Source organism: Pseudochaenichthys georgianus, chromosome 10 (genome assembly GCF_902827115.2).
Source record: "Pseudochaenichthys georgianus chromosome 10, fPseGeo1.2, whole genome shotgun sequence".
In the NCBI taxonomy this organism is placed as follows: Eukaryota; Metazoa; Chordata; class Actinopteri; order Perciformes; family Channichthyidae; genus Pseudochaenichthys; species Pseudochaenichthys georgianus.
Window position 1 is genome coordinate 40,556,078 of NC_047512.1, and position 26,148 is coordinate 40,582,225.

At 44.4% G+C, this 26,148-nt stretch overlaps 1 protein-coding gene across 1 annotated transcript; it reads left to right on the forward strand.

Moving 5' to 3' along the window:
* The first annotated feature begins 2,000 nt into the window (after nucleotides 1-2,000).
* On the forward strand, nucleotides 2,001-25,525 carry fbxo38 (F-box protein 38). Its single transcript, XM_034092737.2, has 21 exons — nucleotides 2,001-2,129; nucleotides 3,016-3,229; nucleotides 3,572-3,705; nucleotides 4,079-4,242; nucleotides 5,080-5,245; nucleotides 5,415-5,690; nucleotides 5,926-6,019; nucleotides 8,728-8,858; nucleotides 9,036-9,206; nucleotides 9,376-9,518; nucleotides 9,950-10,160; nucleotides 10,824-11,003; nucleotides 11,959-12,114; nucleotides 12,311-12,955; nucleotides 13,877-13,977; nucleotides 18,489-18,591; nucleotides 19,053-19,219; nucleotides 20,805-20,950; nucleotides 21,572-21,675; nucleotides 23,701-23,814; nucleotides 23,930-25,525. Exons 2-21 carry the CDS (start codon nucleotides 3,096-3,098, stop codon nucleotides 24,106-24,108), a joined length of 3,519 nt encoding a protein of 1,172 aa, XP_033948628.1. The 5' UTR covers nucleotides 2,001-2,129; nucleotides 3,016-3,095; the 3' UTR covers nucleotides 24,109-25,525.
* Nucleotides 25,526-26,148: the final 623 nt, after the last annotated feature.

Here is a 26,148-nt window from a genome sequence, read left to right on the forward strand (position 1 = left end):
AAGCTTGTCCATGCTTTTATCTTCAGCAGACTCGACTACTGTGTCTTCACAGGTCTCACAAAAAAATCAATTAGAAAGCTGCAGCTAATTCAGAATGCTGCTGCCCGAGTCCTCACTAACACTAAAAGAGTGGATCACATCAGTCCAGTACTGAAGCCTTTACACTGGCTTACAGTCTGTCAAATAATTGATTTTAAAATACTATTGCTGGTTTTTAAAGCACTAAATGGTTTAGGACCAACTTATATTAACGATCTCCTGTATGAACCATCCATGAGTCTCAGGTCTGCTGGGACGTGTCTGCTCTCTGCTACAAGAGTCATAACTAAACAAGGAGAAGCAGCATTTAATTGTTATGCCCCGACCATCTGGAACAAACTCCCTGAATCCTGCAGGTCAGCTGCAACTGTTGATATTTTTAAATCGAGACTAAAAACTTTTCTTTTTGACGCTGCATTTGGATGAGTTGTTCACATTTGAACTGCAGTATGGCTTTTTATCCATGTATTTTATATCTGATTTTATTATCTTTGCTTTTTTAAATGCTTGAATTTAAAATGCCTTTTTATAATGTGCTTCATCTGTATATTGTTCTTAAATATCTTTTGTCTTATTTTGTAAAGCACTTTGGGTTGCCCTGTGCGGAAAGGTGCTCTATAAATAAACTTGCCTTGCCTTGATGCTGCGAGGTTTACGAATATTGTGGGAGGAAGTGCAGGGGCTGCTGAGAGAGGCGTTGTGAGTCACTGTGGACTATTGTAATATTGCACATGTGGGTTTGCACTTTATGAAACAACTTCCTTTTGCACAGTAATAATGTCACTCTGCACTTTAGTGAACAGTTTGCACAGTAGGCTACAGTTTGGCATTGCATATTTGCACATTTTTATATAAATTATAGGCCTACTATTTATTGATGTAGTATTTATTAAATGATTAAACCGAATTAATTGGAATGTCGTCCGGCAGATGCTGGTCGGGTCCTCGGCTCCACCTGAAAAGAGAGGGGAGTTATAGCGAGAGCGCCGAAAGTGTTTATGATTGTGTAAGATTGACAGCGGTTGAGATTAATCATTGTGTGCAAATAATATGTTTGAGCGTGTATATGTCATGACGTTAAGTTGCATTAATTGTACAAGTGTTCCCCCTCCCGTCTTGTCTGTTACTGGTGACTGTGGTCACCTGGGGGCCTGTGTTCTCCCCCCCCCCCTGTGTCTTATTGGCCTGATTAGTGTGTGTGTGTGTGTGTGTGTGTGTGTGTGTGTGTGTGTGTGTGTGTGTGTGTGTGTGTGTGTGTGTGTGTGTGTGTGTGTGTGTGTGTGTGTGTGTGTGTGTGTGTGTGTGTGTGTGGGCTCTGTTTTCCCTGTCAGTGGACAGATAGTGTGTGTGAGATCCATGTGGCTGCTGACTGTGTTCAGGTGGACAGCAATTGAGGCTGTGAATCATGTGCCCATGATTTGAATAAATGCCCACACCGGGTTGTAATTGGACCTTCTGCCTCTGCCTCCTTGTTTGGTCGGGCCGCTCAACGGTCAGCTTCACAGGCGTTCATAGTCTAGACTAGAGCAATGATATTACTAGGCTTGTTATTCGAGATAAGAGGTTAAAATGTTTAGCTTAATTATGTGCATTTTCTTTCCCTTTTACCTATATTAGTATTTCCAGTTAGTTATTATAGGTGTTTTTTTTGTGTGGAAAAGTAGTAGGCGGTAATGCAAGGTCTGGATGCCAACTCTTAAAGCCAAAAAGAAGAAGAAGAAGAAGTTTGATGTGTTCGTGCCTTCTGGATATTTTCTAATGCAGATTTTTGAACTTATCGTATGGCTTGCTCTGTGGTTGAAAACAGAATGCCCATAGATACGGGTTGTTCACTAAGTGAAGTTTAATTCTCTATTACATTTATTTTCTGGATAATCAGATAGATAATTCTGTTCCACGCTCCAACCCAGTAGGTGGCGGTGTCTGCCTTGACGCTGGTAGCTAGCCGATCTAAAGCTAAAGAAGAAGAAGCAGCAGCAGAAGAAGAAAAAAAAAAGAAGAAGTATAATCAGAAGAAGGAGGAAAAGCACAGTTTTTAGCTGCTGTACTTAAAGGAAGCGCCACACCAGTGGCTTTGACTGAGCCATGCGGTAGGTCGGAACACTCTCCGTGTGGAAGCGGTGCAGGGCAGCCAGTCACTTCCTGTATTGTTTACTTTTATGATTTGTGTCTGTTCAATGTTAGCTGCGGATGACTGTTAGCTAGCTTTGACAAAGACTATGCTGAACTTTATTGCATCATTACGCGGAGGCAGGTCTTCAGTTTTAAAGTGTTCCCCCTTTCAGTAACCGTCCAACGGTCAGCTTAATGTTCTATCGTTGGTTACAACCATACGTAAAGCTGCTAATGTGTTGGTGGTTTGCTCAAAGCTTGTTTCAGGTTATATACAGTGCCTTATCATTAGTGAGTGGTTTTATTTGAGACTTCCCTTACACGCCCTGAAACGAGGTGTCCCTGGACATTACTGAGTTACGTTAACAAAAAGCACTACACGTCCTCATGTTGGTGTGAAGCTGTTCCACATGCTGTGATGTTCTCACTCTCAGCACCATAGCTCTGGGTGGATGTCCTCCCACGTGAAGCTTCTGATAGTTTCTTCCTCCTACTGTCTGACAATTATGCTTGCATGATCTGCACTCTCATCAGTTATAATAATAAATGGATTCAATATTTGCCTCAACATTTATTATTATTCGGTTATCAAATTCACAATTTTATAATCCATGTTATGATGAGTGCCTTATATGTGTATACCTGGTTTAGTAACCTACATTTTCAAGAGAATGTTGAAATGATAGTCTAAATATCTCATTGTACTGTATAGTTCTATCCAACCCGCAGGTTTAACCCGATCGAATGTCTCAATTTCGAGCTAGAGACCTGAAGTAATGCAAATGACAAGCACCCCTACCTCTGTATCCTTTCCCCTTGATCCCATGTACTTATCTTGGTTTGTGATGTTTGTCCCAAACTAAGGTTCCTGCCTAGGAAGTAGCGCCCCTGCAGGAGGGAGGAAGTGTGCGTCTGTCTTCAAGCCTGGGCAGTGTCGCACAGTGATGGGGCCGAGGAAGAAGGCCTCCAAACCGCAGCCTGTGGTGGGCAGCAGTGGAGGAGAAGTGCTCCTGAGACCCACTGAGCCCAAAGACTACATCAATGAGCTGTCCCATGAAGTCCTCTGTCATATATTCAGGTACAATGCCACGTGGGGGAGTTGGTATAAATAATGATCAGGAGAAAACAAAGTTTCAGCGGTCAACATGTCTGAAGATTTCAATGTCTCGGACAAGTGGGAGAAGATCCAGTCAAATATCATCTGTGTTTATTATTGGTCTTAAAACATATTGTTAGGAAGGCTATTTAAAGAATGTCATCTTCAAGGAATTAATATTCATATTTGATTGTAAAGTAGGATATTTTAAATAAAACAAGTCTCTTCAAAACACTTGTGTACATTTAAAGTAGTAGACTGAAATGAGTTACACATTGACCTAAGCCAGACGTGCGAAAGGTTTAACGTTGTTTGGTTTCGTAGGTACCTTCCCATGAAGGACATCATGTGTATGGAGTGTCTGTCCCGAAAGCTTCGAGAAGCTGTGACTCTGTACCTGCGCGTGGTCAAGGTGGTGGACCTGTGTGCCGGCCGCTGGTGGGAGTACATGCCTTCAGGTGAGAGCACAACCACGGCTTCCCTTACCAACAAAACCAAACTAAGAGCCTGGTCATTAGTATTTTCTGTAATGTGGTGTAGAAGCATCGGGTTCAGACAATGACTGTGCTAGATAAAAGCCTCAGATGTCATGTGAGCTGCAACAGGGGGAACTGTAGTGAGAGGAAAGTGGTTTTGGAAAGCATCAGGAGAGTGGCTGCAGTGTTCTGCTGAGCGATGGTGAACAGGGAATGGCCACAGTGTGGCGTGGGGGGGGGCATGTCGTGGGGGGGGGCCATGTTGTACTGGTGAGTGTTTATGCATTAGCAACCTTTGGTTTGTCGTCTTATATGTTGAGGAAATGGTCTGAATGTTCTGCTTTTTCTGGGTCAGGCTTTACAGATGGCAGTTTTCTGCTCCTTTTGAAGAAGATGCCAGATCTGGAGCAGCTATATGGCCTCCACCCTCGGTACCTGGAGAGGAGGCGAGTCCGAGCCTACGAGGCTTTCAGTATACCCGGAGTCCTTGAGGCAGTACAAGCCTGTCCCAATCTGCTGGTCAGTATATCTTTGACATTGATTCTCTTCTGCAGCAAGGCTTCCTTGCCTCAGGTTTCAATCTATCCAGCTGTGCCACACTTCTGTATTACAAGGAATGCATACTTTTAGCATTCTGTGGCACGGAGTGAGTCATAACAGGCCGGTGATGTCTTTATAGTCTGTAGAAAAGTTAAACTCTTCTGTTCAGGGGGCCCCATTCTTCAAAAACCTGACCATTGCATAGATATAGATATATATTATTTATGAAATATATATTTTTAAAGTAAAGAGCTGTATAGTATTTATCAACGAATGTGCAAATGTGAATAGTATCAAGTATAGAGCAAGGCACGACCTTGTTGATGAGGCAAGCTGCAGTCGGGTACCAACCCATTTTGTGAGCTGAGGTTTTGTTCCTGACGGACCTCAGGCTCCGTCCTCAGCCTGTTCTTGAAAGGCCCTACATAATTAAAGTTATAATTATTATGGAGAGTGCCAGTATGTGATGCGTCCTCGTGATAACACAAGGCTATGGGAACTAATGTCACCATTTAATTGTTACATTACGAAGCTTATGTCACATCCTCCTTTGACACCCTGATGGTGTCGCTGCGCTGTTAGAAAGCTGAATGTATTTGTAGGATTCAACATTTGGATTTGTCAAATTACTATTCCAGGAAAAGTGTTAACGAGCAAGCTCTAACTGTATATCTGCGTCTTCCTAAGTGAACAGAGATGTGAATCAAGCTATCGCCATGACACCTAAGCACACCGTCTCCTGGAAGAAAAACAGCTAGCTAGTGGACCTTGCATTTTGATGGGTTTGTCAAATAACTGGACTTTCCTGAACTGCAGGGCGTGGAGACGTCCCACCTGGAGCTGGTGGAAGCCATATGGAACTACATGCCTCAGGTTCATATACTGGGGAAGTTCCGCAACCGTAACGGGGCCTTTCCCATTCCTGCTGAGAACAAACTGACCATCCCCATCACTGCAAAGATCCAGACCCTGCATCTCGTGGGTAAGAAACGCCACAAATAGCAGCTGAAATGCAACAATTGAAATATGTAAATCCTTTATTGTCGTTGTGGGGCTTGTAAGTGCACCTGGAAGGCCGTGTCGTGTCACCTGACTTTGAAAAACAGCAGCACTGTAATCGATGAACTTCACAGAGTGTCTGTTTGTTGTAGGCGTGAATGTCCCAGAGATCCCCTGCGTGTCCATGCTGCGCCATCTCTACCTGAAGTGGGTGCGCCTCACCAAACCTCAGCCGTTTAAGGACTTCCTGTGTGTGAGCCTGAGAACCTTTGTCATGCGCAACTGTGCAGGGCCAACGAACTCCCTCAAATACGTTCCCCTGGTAACGGGCTTAGCATCAGCTCGGAACCTCGAGCAGTTGGAGCTGGTGAGGGTTCCCTTCCTGGGGGGGCTGATCCAGCATGTGGTGGAAGACAGCTGGAGGTCAGGTGAGGAGGGTGCCTGTGGGGAACAAAAGAAAGTACATTATTTCCAAAAAGTAATTATAAAATGTAATTATGGTTGGAAAGTGTCATAGAATGTTTTATGATTGTACAAACCCCCATTCCAATAGAGTTGGGACGTTGTATTGAACGTAAATAGAAACAGAATACAATTATTTTCAAAGCATTTTTGACCTGAATACACAACAAAGTATGTGACGCTGCGTATGTGTCTCTCCAGGAGGATTTCGGAACCTCCACACCATTGTGTTTGGAGCGTGTAAGAACTCTCTGGAAGTGGACCTGGGTTACCTCATCATCACTGCTGCTCGCAGGTGCTCAACCATTAGCCAGTTCATTCAACTAGCTGCGTGTACAGCGAGAGTTGTCATGGAAGAACCACAGGGTCCACTTTATGGGCTAGTTGCCGGCGTGAGTGTGAACTGTTGGAGGAGGCCTGGTCATTTATTACCTACTAATAAGTCAGTTTACTGCTCGGCTCAGATCCACCAAAGTCAGCAAGATCTCACCTCCTGACTCCTGAAGAACCCGGTTCAATGAACTGCCGTTTCAATTCAGACGACTCCCTTAAATCTGTTGAAGCGATCCCGAAGGATTTGATGTCAGTAACGAGGTGTGGCCCTACCTAAGTGTGAGTGTGGCGGGGTGCAGTATACGAGGTGTGGCCCTACCTAAGTGTGAGTGTGGCAGGGTGCAGTCTACGAGGTGTGGCCCTACCTAAGTGTGAGTGTGGCGGGGTGCAGTATACGAGGTGTGGCCCTACCTAAGTGTGAGTGTGGCAGGGTGCAGTCTACGAGGTGTGGCCCTACCTAAGTGTGAGTGTGGCGGGGTGCAGTCTACGAGGTGCGGCCCTACCTAAGTGTGAGTGTGGCGGGGTGCAGTCTACGAGGTGCGGCCCTACCTAAGTGTGAGTGTGGCGGGGTGCAGTCTACGAGGTGTGGCCCTACCTAAGTGTGAGTGTGGCGGGGTGCAGTCTACGAGGTGTGGCCCTACCTAAGTGTGAGTGTGGCGGGGTGCAGTCTACGAGGTGTGGCCCTACCTAAGTGTGAGTGTGGCGGGGTGCAGTCTACGAGGTGCGGCCCTACCTAAGTGTGAGTGTGGCGGGGTGCAGTCTACGAGGTGTGGCCCTACCTAAGTGTGAGTGTGGCGGGGTGCAGTCTACGAGGTGCGGCCCTACCTAAGTGTGAGTGTGGCAGGGTGCAGTCTACGAGGTGCGGCCCTACCTAAGTGTGAGTGTGGCGGGGTGCAGTCTACGAGGTGCGGCCCTACCTAAGTGTGAGTGTGGCGGGGTGCAGTCTACGAGGTGCGGCCCTACCTAAGTGTGAGTGTGGCGGGGTGCAGTCTACGAGGTGCGGCCCTACCTAAGTGTGAGTGTGGCGGGGTGCAGTCTACGAGGTGTGGCCCTACCTAAGTGTGAGTGTGGCGGGGTGCAGTCTACGAGGTGTGGCCCTACCTAAGTGTGAGTGTGGCGGGGTGCAGTCTACGAGGTGTGGCCCTACCTAAGTGTGAGTGTGGCGGGGTGCAGTCTACGAGGTGTGGCCCTACCTAAGTGTGAGTGTGGCGGGGTGCAGTCTACGAGGTGCGGCCCTACCCAAGTGTGAGTGTGGCGGGGTGCAGTCTACGAGGTGTGGCCCTACCTAAGTGTGAGTGTGGCGGGGTGCAGTCTACGAGGTGCGGCCCTACCTAAGTGTGAGTGTGGCAGGGGTGCAGTCTACGAGGTGTGGCCCTACCTAAGTGTGAGTGTGGCAGGGTGCAGTCTACGAGGTGCGGCCCTACCTAAGTGTGAGTGTGGCGGGGTGCAGTCTACGAGGTGCGGCCCTACCTAAGTGTGAGTGTGGCGGGGTGCGGTCTTTGAAGCAGGAGAGGAGAGCGCAGAGTCTTTAAGTTGTCCCAGTCCGAAAGGTGGGATCAGTTTATTTGAAGAAACATTGGTCCACACTTGAACGGGGTTTTACCTTCTCTCGTTACAATATGACAAGAATATAAAACATCATGCTGGGGTCCTTTTCTAATCTGAAGCCTTAATTCATAGTTTTGACATTAAATAATCCAAAGCATCTCCTCACGGATCGCCTACACATTCACACCTATAGCCCGACAACATTCAGAGGCGGTTCCGGTAAATGCTCAGTGTGATCTAACAGTTTCAAACTTTCATCCAACATTTCACTCGGCTTCAAAGAAATTCGAGCAGTATGTACCAAGTTTGAGAGAACCTTACCGAGGAAAGGGCCAGCTCTCCAGGGAGAGAGCATACCGGGGGAACCCCCCCTCTCTCCCGTTTGCTCCCGCTCGGCTCGTGTTTTTATGCTCAAATCAGGACAGAAAACCCGACAGGCTCCTCCTCCATACCATATGTGTGGAAACTGGGCATGGCCTCCGGTGTTAAGGACAAGCAACATATTATTCTCGGCGATGACATAAACACATTTTTGGGGCCTTTAGTATTTCTCCTAAAACTCAGGAGCCCCCCCCCCTGTGTACTGCTGTGAGGGATGACACATCTCCTCTCTCTCATCAGTGACACCCATAAACCATAATAGGCCTTACTCTCAACTTAACAAACCACTTGTGTTTTGTTTATACTGTAAATATAGAAAATCATAAAATATGAAGCATTTTCATTTTGTTTATACAAGACTATAATTGATTACAACTCATTTTCTTCAACCTAATATGGAGATCTCAACAGAACCCTGAAAGGTTGAGTGCACCAAAGTTTGGTGGCAAATTGCATCCGCCAGTTTGAATGTGCTCGGGACCCGTACTGTACATTTCTAACTTAAAACGTCGGGGGTACTCAACTCAACAATTCCTGGTTAACAATCGGACTCTATGAGCTGGCTACTGCGCGATCAGGGTAGATGTTGGACACGCTGCGCCGCCGCCGTACAGAGCAAAGCATACACAGAAGCTCACTGATACCCAGGTTAACATGGAGCTGAGAGGAAACCCTTATTGAAGCTGCCCTAACCTTCAGAGCGCTACCGGCTCCTCATGACATGATGTGTGTGTTCAACAGGCTTCACGAGCTGCGCATCCAGCCTTCTCTGACCAAAGATGGCGTCTTCTCAGCCCTGAAAATGGCTGAACTAGAGTTTCCTCAGTTTGAGACACTTCATCTGGGATATGTGGATGAGTTCCTGCTGCAATGTAAGTGTCCTCAAATGTCTTCAGCAGAACTCGGATCATGAAAGAAATCAGCATTTCCATGCTCTTTCTTCTTGTGCTTGATTTCCATGTTAATATATTATCATATTATCAAACAATAGACAACCATGGCTCTCCTTGTCCAGCTGCTGTAGCTTTTGTTTCTTTGTGAATGTGTAGGTAAGATGACTCACTCGGAGCTGGTGAAGTATGGCCTGGCTGACGTCATTGAGAACCCAGGCATCATCACTGATATTGGAGTGAAGGTGGTGAACGAGGTGTTCACTAACATCAAGTACCTGCTGATCTACAACTGTCCTCACCTGCATAACCCTCACCACTGGATCACAGGTAACCCTCCGCAGACATCTGGCTGCCTGAAGTAAGTCTCTCAAGGCGTTAATATTAATGTGGGCTCGATGTAATAGAAGTTGTATTTTGCCGCTGTCTTTAGTCTCTCAGTTGTTGCTTTGTTGTAGTGCCGTGTGCAGCTGTTATCTCTGCCTGTGTCTGTCCTCAGATCAGTCCAGGTGGAGTCGTCTGGTCGATCTCACTCTGGTTCGCTGTCATGCCATCAAACTGGAATCCTTCTCCCAGTTCATAGAGGCACTTCCCAGCCTGGAGTTCATCTGCCTGGACCAGATGTTTAGAGAACCACCCAAGGTATACACTACATATATATATATATATATATATATTTATATTTCTCCCCCTCAGATCCCTTGGTGTAGACAGGTGTGTGTGTTTTCGCCTCGTAGTGTTTCTGTCCAATTAGACATTTTTTTAAACACAAGTTAGCTGTTTTTCTCCCGTCATGGTCAACATTTTTGGTTTCACGAAGATGCCACTTTACATCACATATTATTTAGCTGACACTTTTCTTCCAAGCGATTAAATACCCTAGACATGCCTGTCGACCAGCCCAACGGGACGTGTTGTGAGGACTCGTCACATAATGAGTTGTTGTCGCCAGTTGAAGAGTAGTTGTAATGAAAAGGGGAAACGACTGAATGCTTTCAACAACAACAACAACAATGAGACTATTGTTACATTGTCTGTGCTCATGCATGTCCTGCGTGTCCTGTGTGAGACAGGGCTGTGCCAGGGTGGGTCTGAGTGCAGGGACTGGCATCGGCGTGTCCTCGGCACTTGTCAGCAACCAGAACTCCAACAACGACAATGACAACAACAACAACCACCACCACCACAACAATGAGCCCAACATGCCCCCTGCCCCTCCACCTGTCAACATCATCAACAACAACAACAACAACAACAACCAGAGACAGCAGCAGGAGCACAATGGCAAGTCCTACCTGCAGTCCTAGGGGGACAGCTGTTCAACACGGCAGCAACATACTATTGTGGACAACCGTACCGTTTCCCACCCTTAGTCTTTGGAAAGTGCCCTGAACCTCTCTGGCATTATGCTCGCGCTCTGCCGGAGACGACGTGAGCTAAGTGATTCAGACTCGGACATTTTAATGTTGTGCAACAGTCTATCGCCAACAGTCTGAATGCAGTGTATTTAGTAGATGACTTTCAGATCTGTCATAGCTTCTGGGAGAGAGCGTCTGATCAGAATCAGATGTCCTCTATTGGTCCTCCAGATGGGAAAGGTCACAGAGCAGTGCAGACAAGTCAACATTAGCAGAGTAGCATATTAACTTAGGAGTTTAATAACATTGTTAATATAAAGAAATCTAATGAACACACGTCTGTGGTAAGAAATAAGTAGCAGCATCATAAAAAAGTGAACATATGAAAGTAACAACATCATTAATTAATAAATATAACTCATCTCTCAACAGTGCTGAATATTGAAGTATCAACAAGTAATAACAAAAGTAACAGTGTACCGTAATGGCAGCTATTGCACAACAGGGTGGTTGTAGTCAGCATTGGTGTCTGCTGCTGTTCCAGGGACTGTGGTGATTGGTCTGTAACACATGTTTATTTTCACTGCAGAGGTAAATGGGATGGAGGAGGAGGAAGAGGAGGAGGAGGTGATGTTGGAGGAGGAGAACATGGAGCATCAAATCGAGCTGAAAGGAGCACAGGGGGAGGTGAGAGCTGAGGGGGCGGACGCTGCTCCAGGGCCCAGCCGCCTGGCTGAAACGCCACGACGTCCCGACGAGGAGCAAGCAGGTTTGTTTGTTGTTGACAGTAGCAGGGGTTAAATGTAATATTGGCGTGCACTCAGTTTTGATGTCGTGAATGGAAGCAGTAACTTCCTCAGTGTTGTATTGACTGGGGAAGTCTGATCTGTCTGCCAGGAGGCAGGAGCTGCAGGCTCACCTGCCACCTGTGTGCGAAAATACCCATCTATAATCGGGGGGGGGGGTCCCATCTCGCGTTTATTGCTCTATATACCGGTCAAGATGCAGCAGGCCTATACAAATGGATGCAAGCCAAGACAACCAGTCGTCTATAGCAGCGTTTCTCAACCGGGGCGCCGTCCGTCAGATACTTCTATATTCTGACGTTCATATGATGACGTCGCGCATCATCAAGACGAGTTCACTTTTTTTTCTCAACTTTGTGTGGAAAAATGCGGGGATTATGCGGCCTTTTGATAAATATGCGGTTTTTTAAAAATATGCGCCATTTTGCTGATTATGCGGTAATTTCTGCGATCGCAGAATCGCGTTTTTCTGGAGGGTCTAATTATGAATACTGGCTTAAAAACATGTTGGTGACGATTGCAAGTGACAAATACATATTATAATTCGAGACCCCCCTCAAATGTTACTGTTGAGGCTTTCAGGGGGGCTCGGGTGTTAATCAGGGGGGTCGAGCTCCCCCGGACCCCCCCTGTATTTCGCACACCGCCTGTCACTATCTGGGGAGCCAGGGGGCTACGTGCTCTATGCCGTTTCAAAACTAAACTTCCCTGTTCTCTTTCCTTGTACTGCAAACTAGTTATGTTTCCAAGACCCATGCATTGCATCGGGTCATTGTTGGCATGGCAACAGGAGCAATCCGCGTTCTCAATGTAGCTTGCTGGACATCCACATAAAAGTTGAAATAATTTCCTAAATACATCAGCCGTCTAATCAAGGATTTCTTCATGCTCACACTGGGATCTCTTTCCCAATTCCAGGTCCCAGTGGCTTAGTTCAGCAGAACAGAGCAGCAGGGGCAACTGTTCCAAAGCCCCCCCCGGTCATCTCAGACTCTGACAGTGAGGAAGAGGAATGTCTTGTATCAAGGCTAATGCCAGCTTCCTGTTTGCAGCAGCCAGCTTCCTGTGCAGAAGGTAACACCAGCATTACATGTCACAATGGGTTGTGGGTGGAGACTGGGGTCAGTAACACAACAGCTACAGTATAAGGGCTTCTTGTTCAATACAGAAAAGGATGTACACACACATGTGGCTAGTAGCATAAGAACATGGTTTAAAACAAAGAGCTTGGGTGGTCCCGTGTATGTAAAATGAACATGTGTGTTTCCAGGGAAAGGAAAGACTCCTCTGAGGCGGAGCAACAACGTGGCCGGATCAGCGGCAGACTCGCCTGACCTGACGAAGGCTCAGCTGTCAGAGAGCAGCTGTGAGAAGAGCTGCCAGGTGACCAGCGAACAGATCAAAGCCGACATGAAGGCTGCTGCTGCCGACACCAGCAGGAGGACTAGTGCTAAAGGAGCGGAGGCTGCTGCTCGCCTCGGGGGGGACACTGGGACAGGGCGGGGCCCTGGAGGGAGGCCGCTCACTGGCTCTGCTGCCTGGGCTGGACCTGGAGCAGCCTCTTCCAGGCAGGTAGGTGGATGTGGGAGGGTGGTGATGGGGACCTCCCACAGAGCAACCACAACCACTGAGAGAGCAACAGGAACTGGCAGGCCAAGTGAGGGCCCAGAAGGCCCCTCTGGAGCAGGGACTGAGAAGAGCGCTGCTTGTGTGGACAACGGGGCTCCCAGGTGTGCTGCTGTCAACCATGCCTACAGGAGAGCATCACTGCTGCCTGCACAGGGAGAGAGGCCAGCCCCCCCCCCGGGGTCAGGGTCACAGCGCGGTCAGCACGGAGACAAGGACTTTGTTCCTAGAAGACCTTTGACCCGATCTTGCACTCGTATGACCCCTGTGTCGCTGGTGTCTGAGACAGGTAACTGAACACAGAACACGCTGATCGTGCTTTCCGTTGTGTGCCACGGCTTGGGTTTGTAGTTTCATGGAGCCCAGCAAGCGGTGGTTCTGCACTCAGTGTTTCAGTGTGCCCCCCTTCAAAGTCAAATGAGTAACAAAGAAATTCAAAATGATGACTTTCAAAAGGTCATTAACTTCTAATCTACACTCACATCCATGGAAAGACTCTAGAGATCAAATAAATGACTGCACAAGATATCATGAGGGCCGAAAAGCAAATGGAGGGGTTTTTGTTTTCATTTAAAGATTTTTGGGGGCTTTTGTTTATTTGCTCATGCTTTACCCATAAGTCATGGTATGGACATAAACATGTGGCATACACCAAATGGATGTAGTCTGTGGAGGTTAACAATGAATCTGTGTATTCAACACGATACGTTTAGTGTAGTCTCTCCAAAGGGCTTCTGTCCATGAAGGGGCAGAGCTCCGTATGCAAACCAGTCGGGTGTTAATATGAACTAATACCACTACATGCATATAAATGCCAGCACAGCTACGGAAAGTCCTTCATTTAATCATCTCTACAAAAGGATATTATGTCATCTGAGTATTGTTGCTTGAATTCCGATCCCTCAACCTGCAGTCGCTCAAGGTGGAACTCCAACAATGTCCCCAGATCTCAGTGTGCTCGTGTTGCTGAGCTCTTCTGCAATTGTGATAATAAAGCCTTTGGCGTCCCGGGGAGCGTCAGCTGGCTGGGTCTGACGGTAACGCCAAATATAAGCTGCGACTCTAGTCCTCTGCTTGAGGCTCGCGGCTCGAGGCTCCTTAGAGAGTATACAGACAGTGTATTATTTAAAACCATTATAAAGTTATAGTGTATATTTGAATTAACGCTATAACTGAGTTTGTTTAAGGTGATATTTTTGTTTATGTTAAGATCTTTCAAGAGCCAGGCCTCGAGTCGCAGTGAGGAGGAAACGAATGGCTGACAAGTCCACCAGCACCTCGGACCCTGTCACCGAGGACGACCACGTACAGGTACACACACACACACACACACACACACACCATTTTAACTGCAGGGGCATATGCAAGAGACATTTTTTTTTATTTATTTATTACATTAAGCAGTGACTATTATTTTGATCAATATTAAGATCTCAATTATTTTCATGATTATGTATTGGTGTGAGCGTTGGCGTACGTGCCGAGGCTTCACCCTTCTTCTAGTCCAGTGGTTCACAACCTGGGGGGCGCGCAAATAATTGATTAATTCATTTTAATAAAAATTCAAGTTAGTAGCGAGCTAATAAAGGCATAAAAAGACAGAAATGCATAATTTGTTCTATAATAATATAATAGAAATGTTTCTTCTGCGCGTAAGGTGTCCAAACCGGGCTGGTCTGGGTAAGCGCATTTTTAAAACATAGCCATTGTCCATGCCGGTTTCAGTTGGATTATTTGTCACAGTTGCTCCGATCAGATCGGTCTCCTCCATTTTGTAGATTATTTACGACTTTGTAAACACATCGGCAAAATCCGGCTTACTTTGAGCATGTGTTTTAAACAGTTTAATCCCTTTGTGAATAGTTTCCACTTGCGCCGTCCTTTAATATCTTCACACAGCGGGAATCCAAATGAATGAATCCTGAGTCCAATAACCATCAAAGTCGCTCCAATAGTGCTCCTTAACTACGCTTCCATCCTCCTTTAACAACACACTTCACATTCATCCAGTTTGTGACAGTAGCTGTAGATTTTTGAGACTTTTAAACTTTAATTACCACTGTTGCCTTAACTCAGCGTTTCTCAAAGTGTGGGGCGCGCCCCACTGGTGGGGCGCAGAGATGTGATAGGTGGGTCGCGAACAAAAAAAAAATGTTTTACATTTTTTTTTCACATTTATTTATTATTTATACACTGGTGGAATATCAAAACAACGACCCGCCCGGGGTGCAAAACGTATCAATGAAAAGCGACCCTCTACCACACAAAACAACACCTGTAGATAACCCAATTTGTGTTCTTTGAAATTGAAAAGGATATTGCATTGTGTTTGTTACTTTCGTTGCAGTTGTATGTCTTAAGTGTAATTTGGCATGCTTTTATTTTGAAGGCAAGTTTACGCTGTTGACAGTTGTTGTTGTTGCTATGGAAACAAGAAACGTTTCACAGCGGGCGGAACTTCCGCGATAATAAAGCCCACCCATTTAGAGGGAAGATATGATTGGTCAATTGTACTGTCATTTGACATTACTCTCGTTCAGTTACTATAGCTGGCCCTCTGTGAATTCATAGCTGGACGTCCAATCAGCTCCTGTCTTCACAGACTCGCAGAGAGGAGCTTCTTTCATTTAACCCTTCACATTCAAACAGAAACTGAATAGGCAGATTCAAAGGATTTATTTCTTTGGAAATGTTATTTTAAATAGAATTTAATCAAGTTATTTTTGGTAAAACTATTGACAAATATTACTAAAAACATATTTAAAAAAAATATATAAAGAAAAATACAATTTGTTTTAATGTTTTTAAATATTATTTGTAGAATATCTTAGGCCCTCAGAGACAGGCTCGCCACTGGTAACAATCTCTCATACACAAGTGTGAAACGCTCTCACAGACACACACAACAGCGTTGCAGTCGGGAAGAAGAGCGAGAGAGCAAGAGAGAGAGCACACCTTTATCTATTTAATAAAGTTGTACAAAATAAAGTAAGAAATCATTCCAATGTGTACTATAGGACAGTAAAAAGTTTAAAAGGGGAGTTATTAGTCAAATATGCATAAAGAAAAAGAAAGAATGCTAACTAGGTAACATAAGATAAGAATAAACAAGTTTAAATGATTTGTTGTGATCATATTCTAAAGATGTTTGGATTATTGAAAAGTATACAGCTCCCTTTCAGAGGGTTTCAGAGTGTTGAGAGCTGTATCCATAAATTCATGTTGGGCTCAAAGTAGGGCTGCTCGATTATGGCAAAAATCATAATCTCGATTATTTGGGTCAATAATTGATATTACGATTATTAAAAACGATTAACCATTTACTTTGAAAAACATCAATTTATTGAAGAAAATAATTTGAAAAGTATGTTTTTAACAGTTGATTACCCTGAACTTTAAGTATAATTCAACTGAAAAACCTATTTAAAAAATAAATAAAATCGTTTTATTTCGATTATGTTTTCATAATCGTTGCAAGCCAAAATCGTAATTGCGATTAAAATACGATTTTTAATTGAGCAGCCCTAGCTCAAAGTGCACCAGATTGATGCATTCAACTTCAACATTTAAAAAAAATCTTCCTGGGGGTGCATGCCCCCAGACCCTCGAGGATGTGACGTCCACCACCAAATAAAGCAGGTTAAAATAATTAAATTGCATACATTTTATTTTAGTAAACACTGAAAACGGGTCCCACAGACCCAAACAGCACTCAAAGGTTAAAGGTAGCATATAATAATGTTAAAATGTGCTAAATATATACACTGCAAAAAAACAAAGTAAAAGTAGCTCACGACTTGTTTTATTTTTTTAAAGTAACCCTCATCCTAAAAATATTGGAGACTCCTGATATAGAACGATACATTTGACAATTTTAAGCTTGGCCTACCATTTTATTGGAGCGATGAGGAACAGGTGGGGCTTGAAAAGGCCCACCTGTTCAAAGTGGGGAATGGCAGAAAAAGTTTGAGAACCACTGCCTTAACTGTTGCCCCCCTCCCCCCTTGTGGGTGTGTGGGGGTGGGGCGCAACTTCCAACAGGATTAATTTGGGGGGGGCTCTCGGGGTAAAAGGTTGGGAACCCCTGTTCTAGTAATGTTTATCCCTGTTAAACCAGTGTCATGAATTCACTGTCATTCCAACAATACGTTGGTTGTGTGTGTGTATGGACTGTAAATAGTGTATTGTAACGTTCTAAAAGCAACATTATTATTAAGTTAGTTTTTTTAAATGAAAGTTTAATTTGGATTCTGTTCCCCTGGGGGGAGCCAAAGTGTTGCAGTTGGGGCTTAGAAGAGAGCTCGTGATGTTCGTCGTCTAACATCAGAACACTATGGTAGCCTTCTGTGGCTCCATTGATCAGGATGTAAAGTGTACAAGTTGAAGCGTTTGTTCTAACAGTTTGCAGCTACTTGCTTTCAAGCAGAACAGGGCAAACAAACTTAGCGGGAGTGTTTACGTGTTCGGTGTAATGACGTAAAACGGCCTGGACAACTTCCGTAGTCCGATTCAGCCACATGTTAACAACCATCGTTTTTCAGACACTGTGACTTTGTCACAGTGGACTGACGGCTTCGGGCCTTGTAATATTGCACATGTGGTTTAGTTTGAAAGTGTTCCCCCTCCCGTTTTGTCTGTGGCTGGTGATTGTGTGCACCTGGTGCCCTGTGTTGTCTCCTCCCCCCACGTGTGTGTGTGTGTGTGTGTGTGTGTGTGTGTGTGTGTGTGTGTGTGTGTGTGTGTGTGTGTGTGTGTGTGTGTGTGTGTGTGTGTGTGTGTGTGTGTGTGTGTGTGTGTGTGTGTGTGTGTGTGTGTGTGTGTGTGTGTGTGTGTGTGTGTGTGTGTGTGTGTGTGTGTGTGTGTGTGTGTGTGTGTGTGTGTGTGTGTGTGTGTGTGTGTGTGTGTGTGTGTGTGTGTGTGTGTAGGCTCTGTTTTCCCTGTCAGTGGACAGGTAGCAGCCACAAGGATCTCGCACACACTGACTGTGTTCAGGTGGACAGCAATTGAGGCTGTGAATCATGTGCCCATGATTTGAATAAATGACGTTCTGCCTCTGCCTCCTTGCTTGGTCGGGCCGCTCAACGGTCAGCTTCCCAGACACGTACACTCTTCAGAAATCACCAGCGGGGTCACTGCTGATGTCGTAGAACAAAACGTGATCCGTCTCTTCAATTTGTGTCAAACACAGACCTTATTTACAGATATTTTCCAAAACCCTATGGAGAAATCCCATTGCTTTTTGTCGAAGGAACCGGCAGTGGTAAAATGCTAACTTACTTCCGGGTTTTAGGACGCGTCACTGCGGTTCTCTATTTCTTAATGTACACAACCCAATTTGTGTTCTTTGAAATTAAAAGGATATTGCATTGTGTTTGTTACTTTCGTTGCAGTTGTATATGTCTTAAGTGGCTTGGCTTCCTATTTTGTATGGACATGCTTTTATTGTGAAGGAGAGTTAGCGCTGTTGACAGGAAGTTGTTGTTGCTATGGAAACAACGTGACGGAGATTAACGGAGAAAAAGTAATATAATAATAACTACATATAAAGACAGAGAAAGTCAACGATAACGTTTATGGTTAAGTGTTGGCACCCTCCGAAGAGGCACAAGCTCTAACGTTGATATTGGAGTTTTCAATAAATAAATAAAAAACCGAATATCCGAATAACGAAATTGAAACCCGAATAGTACTCCAACGAAGGGATATTCGGGTACAGCCCTAGTGTGTTCTGTGTACTCTGTGTGTGTGTGTGTGTGTGTGTGTGTGTGTGTGTGTGTGTGTGTGTGTGTCCTGTGTGTAATGAGATGTTTTTGCTGGTGCAGGTGTTGTCTCTGAAGAGTAAGAACCTGGTGGGCATCACTCTGACTAACTGTGGAATCACTGACCTGGTCCTCAAAGACTGCCCCAAGATGATGTTCATACATGGTAACAAATCCTTTTATTACTTTCTCATATAAGAGACGAGTCATTTTGTTTCTGAAGTAAGACAGAAGTTATTAGTATCCAAACATTATTTGGTACCTAACTTTTAGCAACACAATCTTTGATTTGACACTGTCATTCTTTGGGGGATAAGTTGCAAATATTACAGCAATCGCACTGTACAAATACCCATACATCAGCCACACTGTCTGCCATGTTGGATATGTGTTTTATAGAGTCCGTATTAACAGCTCAGTTGTTCGGACATCTTATATCCTGTGTCCTGCGTTGATATAAATGAGTCAAACATTATGACAACACAACTTCGTTACTCTCCTTCAAGGCAGTACAGTCCTCTCTAAATGACTGCAGTTCAAAAAGCTAATGTCGGCAGGGTAGGTTCAGTCTTTGTCCGAATCATTCAGTCACAACGTGCTCCGTGTGTTTCCTCCCTCTGCCTGCAGCCACCAGATGTCGAGTGTTGAAGCAGCTGCGAGTGGAGAGCGCACCCATAGTGAACCGCTTTGATTTCGCCCAGTGTAAGAAGCTGGACATGGAACAGGTCCTGGATCAGATACTGAGAATGCCTCCTGAGAGGAACCGCATCATCTACATGCGCCCTATGCACCAGGTAGGTCCTCTTTATGTGAACCATGAAAGCATCTTGAGATCTGGATACCAAACAGTCTGCTGACGCTCAGTGGCCAGCCGTATGTGCCCAAATGAAATCTTCTCCCATAGATCTCCATTTTGAAAGAGGCTAAACACCAATATACTAGGGATGTAACGATATACCGAATATCGCGGTAAATAAACGTCCCAATACCGTCGTGAGACTGACAAAATCCCATGGTCCCATTGAGATCATCGATCTCTTTTTCAAGAGAGACCTGTCCAACATGGCAGCAAGTAGGTTACAACATGAACATAAAACAACAGAACACAAAAGGACATCGTATTTACAGTGCTACATGTACACAACTAGAGACATTGACAAGTACCAACAGTATATTTATATCTGTCAATAAGCCTCACCTTCTTGGCAAAAATTGTATTGTTTTTGAAGAGCCAATGCACAGTCTGACCCACTGCTGTCACCCACCATGGCCAAAGCATATCTCTCCGTCCCACTGAGGTGGCGTTAGACTTTTTCGCTGTCCGTCATTTTGACAGACAGGATCGTAAAATATCCGTCATAATCCCTTATTACCCGTCGGGTCTGAACAGTTCACGAGAGAGCACGCACCTCGCGGGAGCGCGCACAGCGTAAAGCAAAACCTCCCAGACATGTGTTGATCTGTACGGCAAAGTACGGTTTGGAAACGATATCATTTCCTTTTGGAGGGCATGCATAACACGGCATAACACCAGAGCCTCGCTGCGGGGAAACGTTGGCGCTGTTCCCAGTTTGTTCTACTCTGTCAAAATGACAGACTGCTTTCAGATTTTTGTTAAATAAAATATTCGGTTAACGCGACCACTGCTGTCCCGGCAACATCAGTACCAAGCGAGAGAGTTCTTTCCAGAGCAGGGGATATTGTAAATGCCCAAACATCCCAGCTTATAAATACCTGGGAATGTGGACATTCTCATAGTCCTAAAAACCTGTCTGATGATGCTGAGTGAGTGACTCGTGAGTTTGATTTGAGTTACTTGAAAAACTAAAGTGAAACTTGATTTATTTTATTGCAGGGTCTGATTATTAAATGTTTATTTGTGAGATGCAGTGGCACAAAGAAAATGCCTACTTTGTTTGGTAGTACTATAGGTACAAAAACACTGGCTTTCTTGTTCCAGTCTGTTACTGTCACTTTGTTTTTGACACTTTAAAATACTGCTATTCTACTAAAATGCTGTACAAATCAGATTTATTATGTAATAAAGAAACATTTTCCGAGTAAAAAAAAATGTGTATTGAAAAAAAAAAAAGATAAATACCGTACCGTGGACTTGTTATCGCGATATTATCGTACCGTGAGTTTTTGGTATCGTTACATCCCTACAATATACTGTATGGATTTTAATTCGTTTTCAACCAAATAGTATTATTATTATTGCAAACAAATATATTAACATGTTTTTTACTGCTTTCAATTTGTAGATCAGTTTTATGCAGCAAATGGAGAAACATCTCCTACATCTGCAAACTTCCCATGTTTTCCATAACGTTGAAATGGTTCTTCTTATACTTCCCCTGTTCTCTCTCCTCTCTTTAGATTGACTCTGTGGGATTGGAGCGCCAGCTCTTCCAGGGGCCCTATCCCTATCACATCGCCATAGTGCATGAGTTCAGCAACCCTCCCAATATACGCAATAAGGTTCGCATCCGCAGCTGGATGGACACCATAGCCAACATCAGCCAGTAAGTTCTGATCAGATATCGGGGGAATTCTGTCAGACATCAGTCCCTTGTTACCCTCTGCTTTCTATCTGAACACTTCTCTCCTAAGTGTTATTCGATATGAGTGTTATAACATAGTTACATCTAGTAATATGAATGACCATTCTGGTGACCTCAAAGTAAGCCTATCAGGTGACAGGTGACCTCAAAGTAAGCCTATCAGGTGACAGGTGACCTCAAAGTAAGCCTATAATTTTCTGTTCATTTTCTGAAAATGTAAATAGATATTCATTCTGCAGGCCAGACACACCAAACGGACATTAGAGAGCAGTGGGAACGATGTTCTACCATCGCAAAGACTGAGCACCAGCATTCTGTGCCTGCAGGAGAGGAAGTCACCTTCAATACAAACTGACTTCAATATTATGTACAAGTGATTCTAAAGAGACAACCGGAAGATCTCAAACTACGGATATTACATGTTGGGGTCATGGGGACTTTACATGGAGAAATTGGATGCAGCAGAGACGGAAAGATATCTAATGAAATCAACAGTAAAAACTTTAGACATTGTCACTGAGCAAGTATAAGGCCAAATCAATTTGAAACACAACCTGATTGATCTGTGTGTCTTTGTCTCAGGGAGTTGATCAAGTATGAGTTCTTCCCCGAGGCCTCAAGAACAGAAGAGGATGTGAAGAAGTATCCCAAATACCCCTGGGGCCGGGACATCTACACACTGGAGGGTAAGACTGTGACCCCCACATTAACCCCCACTCCTTTCTAGTGCCCCACTGAAGGTAGACGCACACATTCACATCCACCAAACCTGCGCTGTGGCCAGTTACACATTCAGAGCAGGTGATGCTTACACTCAGGAACACTGTACAGAACACACCAAATTGCACCATTTTATGGAAGAGTACACATGTGAATTTTGGTCTTAGATAAAGTCAGAATTCTGACTTTTATCTGACTATAGATGACATAAAAATGCTCTTTTGGTAAGATCTCAAATGTTTTCACGTGGCCCTAATCCTCCTCTGTACATGTTCATATCCCTTAACCTGTTAAAGGTAGGGTAGGTAAGAATGGAGAAACCAGCTCGAGTGCGCTAGAATTTGAAAATACGCAAGGCTGACAGGCAGGTAGGCCATCCAGTTACTTTAGCCGGGCCGGCTCAGATGATTGGTCGTGCTTTTTACAGCGCCACGGCTTCCACAGATGATATATTTGTATATATTTATTGTCAAAGCATTTAATGTATTCATTGCTATCGGGACATTAAGAGCATTCCATGAAATATAACAAAAAGTGTTTCTGAAGGGAATTGCCTACCCCACCTTTAAGCCCCGGAAACTGTGTCTCAGGGCTTCTTAACATTTAACAACCTATTAATGTGTCCTACCCACTTAACGGGAAGAAACTCAGCTAACTGACGATATGAACAATTTTTACCGAAACGAAACACAACTCTAACGCTGAGCGTCTGAATTAGCACTAAGCCAAAGAGTGCTAATGCACTTAGCCCATAACTCACGGTAGAAATATTGTATACTTCATCGGATCTGCACAAACAAGATATCACATGAAAGCTGAGATTCCACCAATTCTAGAGGTATAACTATCATCACTATGCGACCAGAACTTGCGGTAGCAAAGGCAAAACCAGATGAGACACAACTTGGCTTTACGGGGCCATAACGGCAAATACGTGTTACCTTTGCTGTTTCTGATCAAAAGTTGTGTTCAATGGCATTAAAACGCATATAAACGCTGCTGAAGGTTAATCCAATGTCACTTTGAAATGATTACTGATAATCCATCATAACATTTATGTCAAAAACTGAGTTTTCATACAGAGTATGAGAGCTGTAACCCAGCTTCCGGTTTTGGGCATGCAGGCTGTGCATCCTCTCATTCACCAATGGTAATGTTTAGATGGAGTCAGGAACTTCCCCGCGATTCTATTGGCTCCAACGGTTCAAAAGAGGTGTCAATCACCAATGGGTTCCAGAGATAAAGGTCAAATGTCACTTGTTTTGCATCTTGATACAGGGTACTTATTATATGTTATAGTTTGGATTCCTAAAGCTTTTACTCTCCCATCCCATCACTCAAGGGTGGTTTTCACTATAAGTAATGGGTTTCTTTGGACGGACACTATCATTTACATTGTTTTACTATGTTCAATCTGAATTGACTTTAAAATAAAAACATCTATATCGATTCTGACCTTTCTACATCAAACTCACAGGTTCCCCTTTAGAAGGGAAGATATGGTCATTTGTTCGGGGAATGTCATTTTCGAGCCCGAGACCTGAAAAACAGGCTCAGGGCTTAACAGGTTGAAAATAAAGAAAGTACCATTCTCCCAGTTGAACTCATGGTATAGGGATCAAAGTAAGTTATTTAGCAGGTAAATTATTTTGCCCACACAGATCTGTTTTAAAGATAAGAAACCTTTTTCTGTGCTACACCAAAACTTCAGGATAGAAGATGTATTCCATTCTGATTAGGGAGGAAGTGTCTACTGTGCATTCAATAACTGAGGTAGAGTGCTAGGTCTGTTCTGAATGCACCACATAGAAGGATAAAGAATGTATGGTTTCAGTCAAAACTACATGAGTGGAATGGGATGACCTCACTGACCATATTATACCTGAACAACCAATCAGCTGTGAGACAGGACACATGTGCTTCAGTCATCAAACGTTCTTGTTCAAAGCAAGTGTTCTGCTGTTGTTGTTGTTGTTGTTGTTGTTGTTTAGGGGTGGTGGACGAGGCCCCCTACAGCATGATAACAGACTTCCCCTGGCTGAGGACCCTGAGGGCAGCGGACCCCAACAGCTACGCCCGCTACGACTTTGAGGACGATGAAAGCAGTGAGTGCAGTCATCCATCCCTCCCTGGGATTGATCCCTGAATGTACACAATTCATGAGCATTGCTGACAAAAAAACATATAAACACTTTTCCTCTTTGTTGTGTTGTGTGTAAGCCACCATCTACGCACCCAGGCGTAAAGGCCAGCTGTCAGCCGACATCTGCATGGAGACCATCGGGGAGGAGATCTCAGAGCGGAGACAGAGCAAGAGAGGAGTCTTTCAGAGGGTCGTGGTCCTGTTCCTCCATCACTGTGACACACCAGGAGAGCCTGTGGACGATGACTACATCTAGACTCACCAGACGCTGTCCAGCTGAGCTCCTGACTAGAACTCCTTTTGATGGTTTCATTCGTCTGCTGGATGAGGTTCACATAGCTGACGCTGATTTTCTCATTATTTGAGAAACATCTAAAAGCATTCATGAGCGTCCTAGAACCATACATTTTCAACTAACAGAAACATTTAGAATATATGATTTGCTTTCAATATGGAAGACGGGCAGATAGGAATAAGACCTGTCGCTGATCTGTTCCAGTTAAAGTGTTTTATTGACATGCAGTGGAGGGTTCTACTGGTGGCCTGATCACCTGTCAGTCTGCCTACCTCTCACACATGGCCTTAGTCGGAATTATTATTGAATATATTTTAAATGTAGGCTATTCTTTGAGTTCTGAATGGTGATCAATATGAGTAATACTGTATTTTACCTCAGCGAGCATTAAATGGAGAAGAGTCAGATTTTGAGTAGATATGGAGCTGAACAAACCCTATGGCTGATTCTTGTTGTTCCGGTACATCAATCCTGGACAAAGTCTTCGAGCCCCACTGGAAGTGGGCTACATCGTGCTGCTCCCAATCTCACCTAACCAGCCTGACCTGGACACAAATCACAACACTTCCATGCAGATGTAATGTCTCTTATGTTGAGATGTTATGGTTACCACTGACTAAGCAGCGTAAAGGAAGAGCTGGGCTTTGTTACAGTTTGACCTTTCCCAACGTCAAAACGAGAACACTCAACATCTTCCTGGTTGGCTGGTCAACCAGATTACGTAGCTTTAATTTGTTGCCCTTTACCTTTCTCTACTACTGAACCATCAAGCTATTTTTGAAATCTTTTCTCAGAATTTATTTTCGTTTCCTACGTCCAGTGGTGCCCTGTAGGAGAGACTGATGTGGAAAAGGGCGAAGGTTTGAAAAGAAACGTGGTTATAAATCAACAGTGGATGTTTCCTATCGGAGGAACTGATCTGTGTGTGCAGGCTGAACGAGTCGACCTGTGTGTGCAGGCTGAACGAGTCGACCTGTGTGTGCAGGCTGAACGAGTCGATCTGTGTGTGCAGGCTGAACGAGTCGATCTGTGTGTGCAGGCTGAACGAGTCGATCTGTGTGTGCAGGTTGAACGAGTCGACCTGTGTGTGCAGGTTGAACGAGTCGACCTGTGTGTGCAGGTTGAACGAGTCGATCTGTGTGTGCAGGTTGAACGAGTCGACCTGTGTGTGCAGGCTGAACGAGTCGACCTGTGTGTGCAGGTTGAACGAGTCGATCTGTGTGTGCAGGTTGAACGAGTCGATCTGTGTGTGCAGGTTGAACGAGTCGATCTGTGTGTACAGATGTCATGGATGACCACATGCTTCCATGGAGTTTATATGTTTATAACGAAAGAACAAGACTATTTCACATTGAAAAATAAAATAACGGAAAATAAAGCCATTGACTGGTGTTCATTATTAGATCTTAATATTATTTTATACTATGAAAATAGCTCTGTTGATGGTTTAAATGGAAGGGGGTTATTTTTTATATGTATACATTTGTAATACTCTTACCAACATGGGACTGGTAATGATTGCATTATACAAAATGTATGTTTATTATTGTTGCAACAATCGGAAAGCAAGGCTAATTGAAATGAGTTGACTTTAAGGTAATCTGCCTGCAGGCTGTAGCCACAAACAAAACCAAGTGCATTTACCAGAAGCTCTGGAACAGACTCGACGCTCTGCACCTAAACAGACAGGGCGAACCACCACGTGATTTTAACAATCAAATCTGTCACTACCACTCGAACTACAGGAAATGCTATCCGGTATGATTGACCTCCTCCCCTCACACACCTGATCGATTAAAGACCCGTAACAAAACGTCACAGCCCAATTGTTTACATCTCTATCCTCAAGTAATCACTCACATGCTCAACTTATCAGAGTTTTTGATTATAGAGGTTGGTCGAGCTAGTGTTAATTTCGTGGACTAAAACTATAACGAAATATGTTCGTCAACAACCTTTTTTTCCATTACTAAAACCAGACGATGACGAGACGGCACCGAC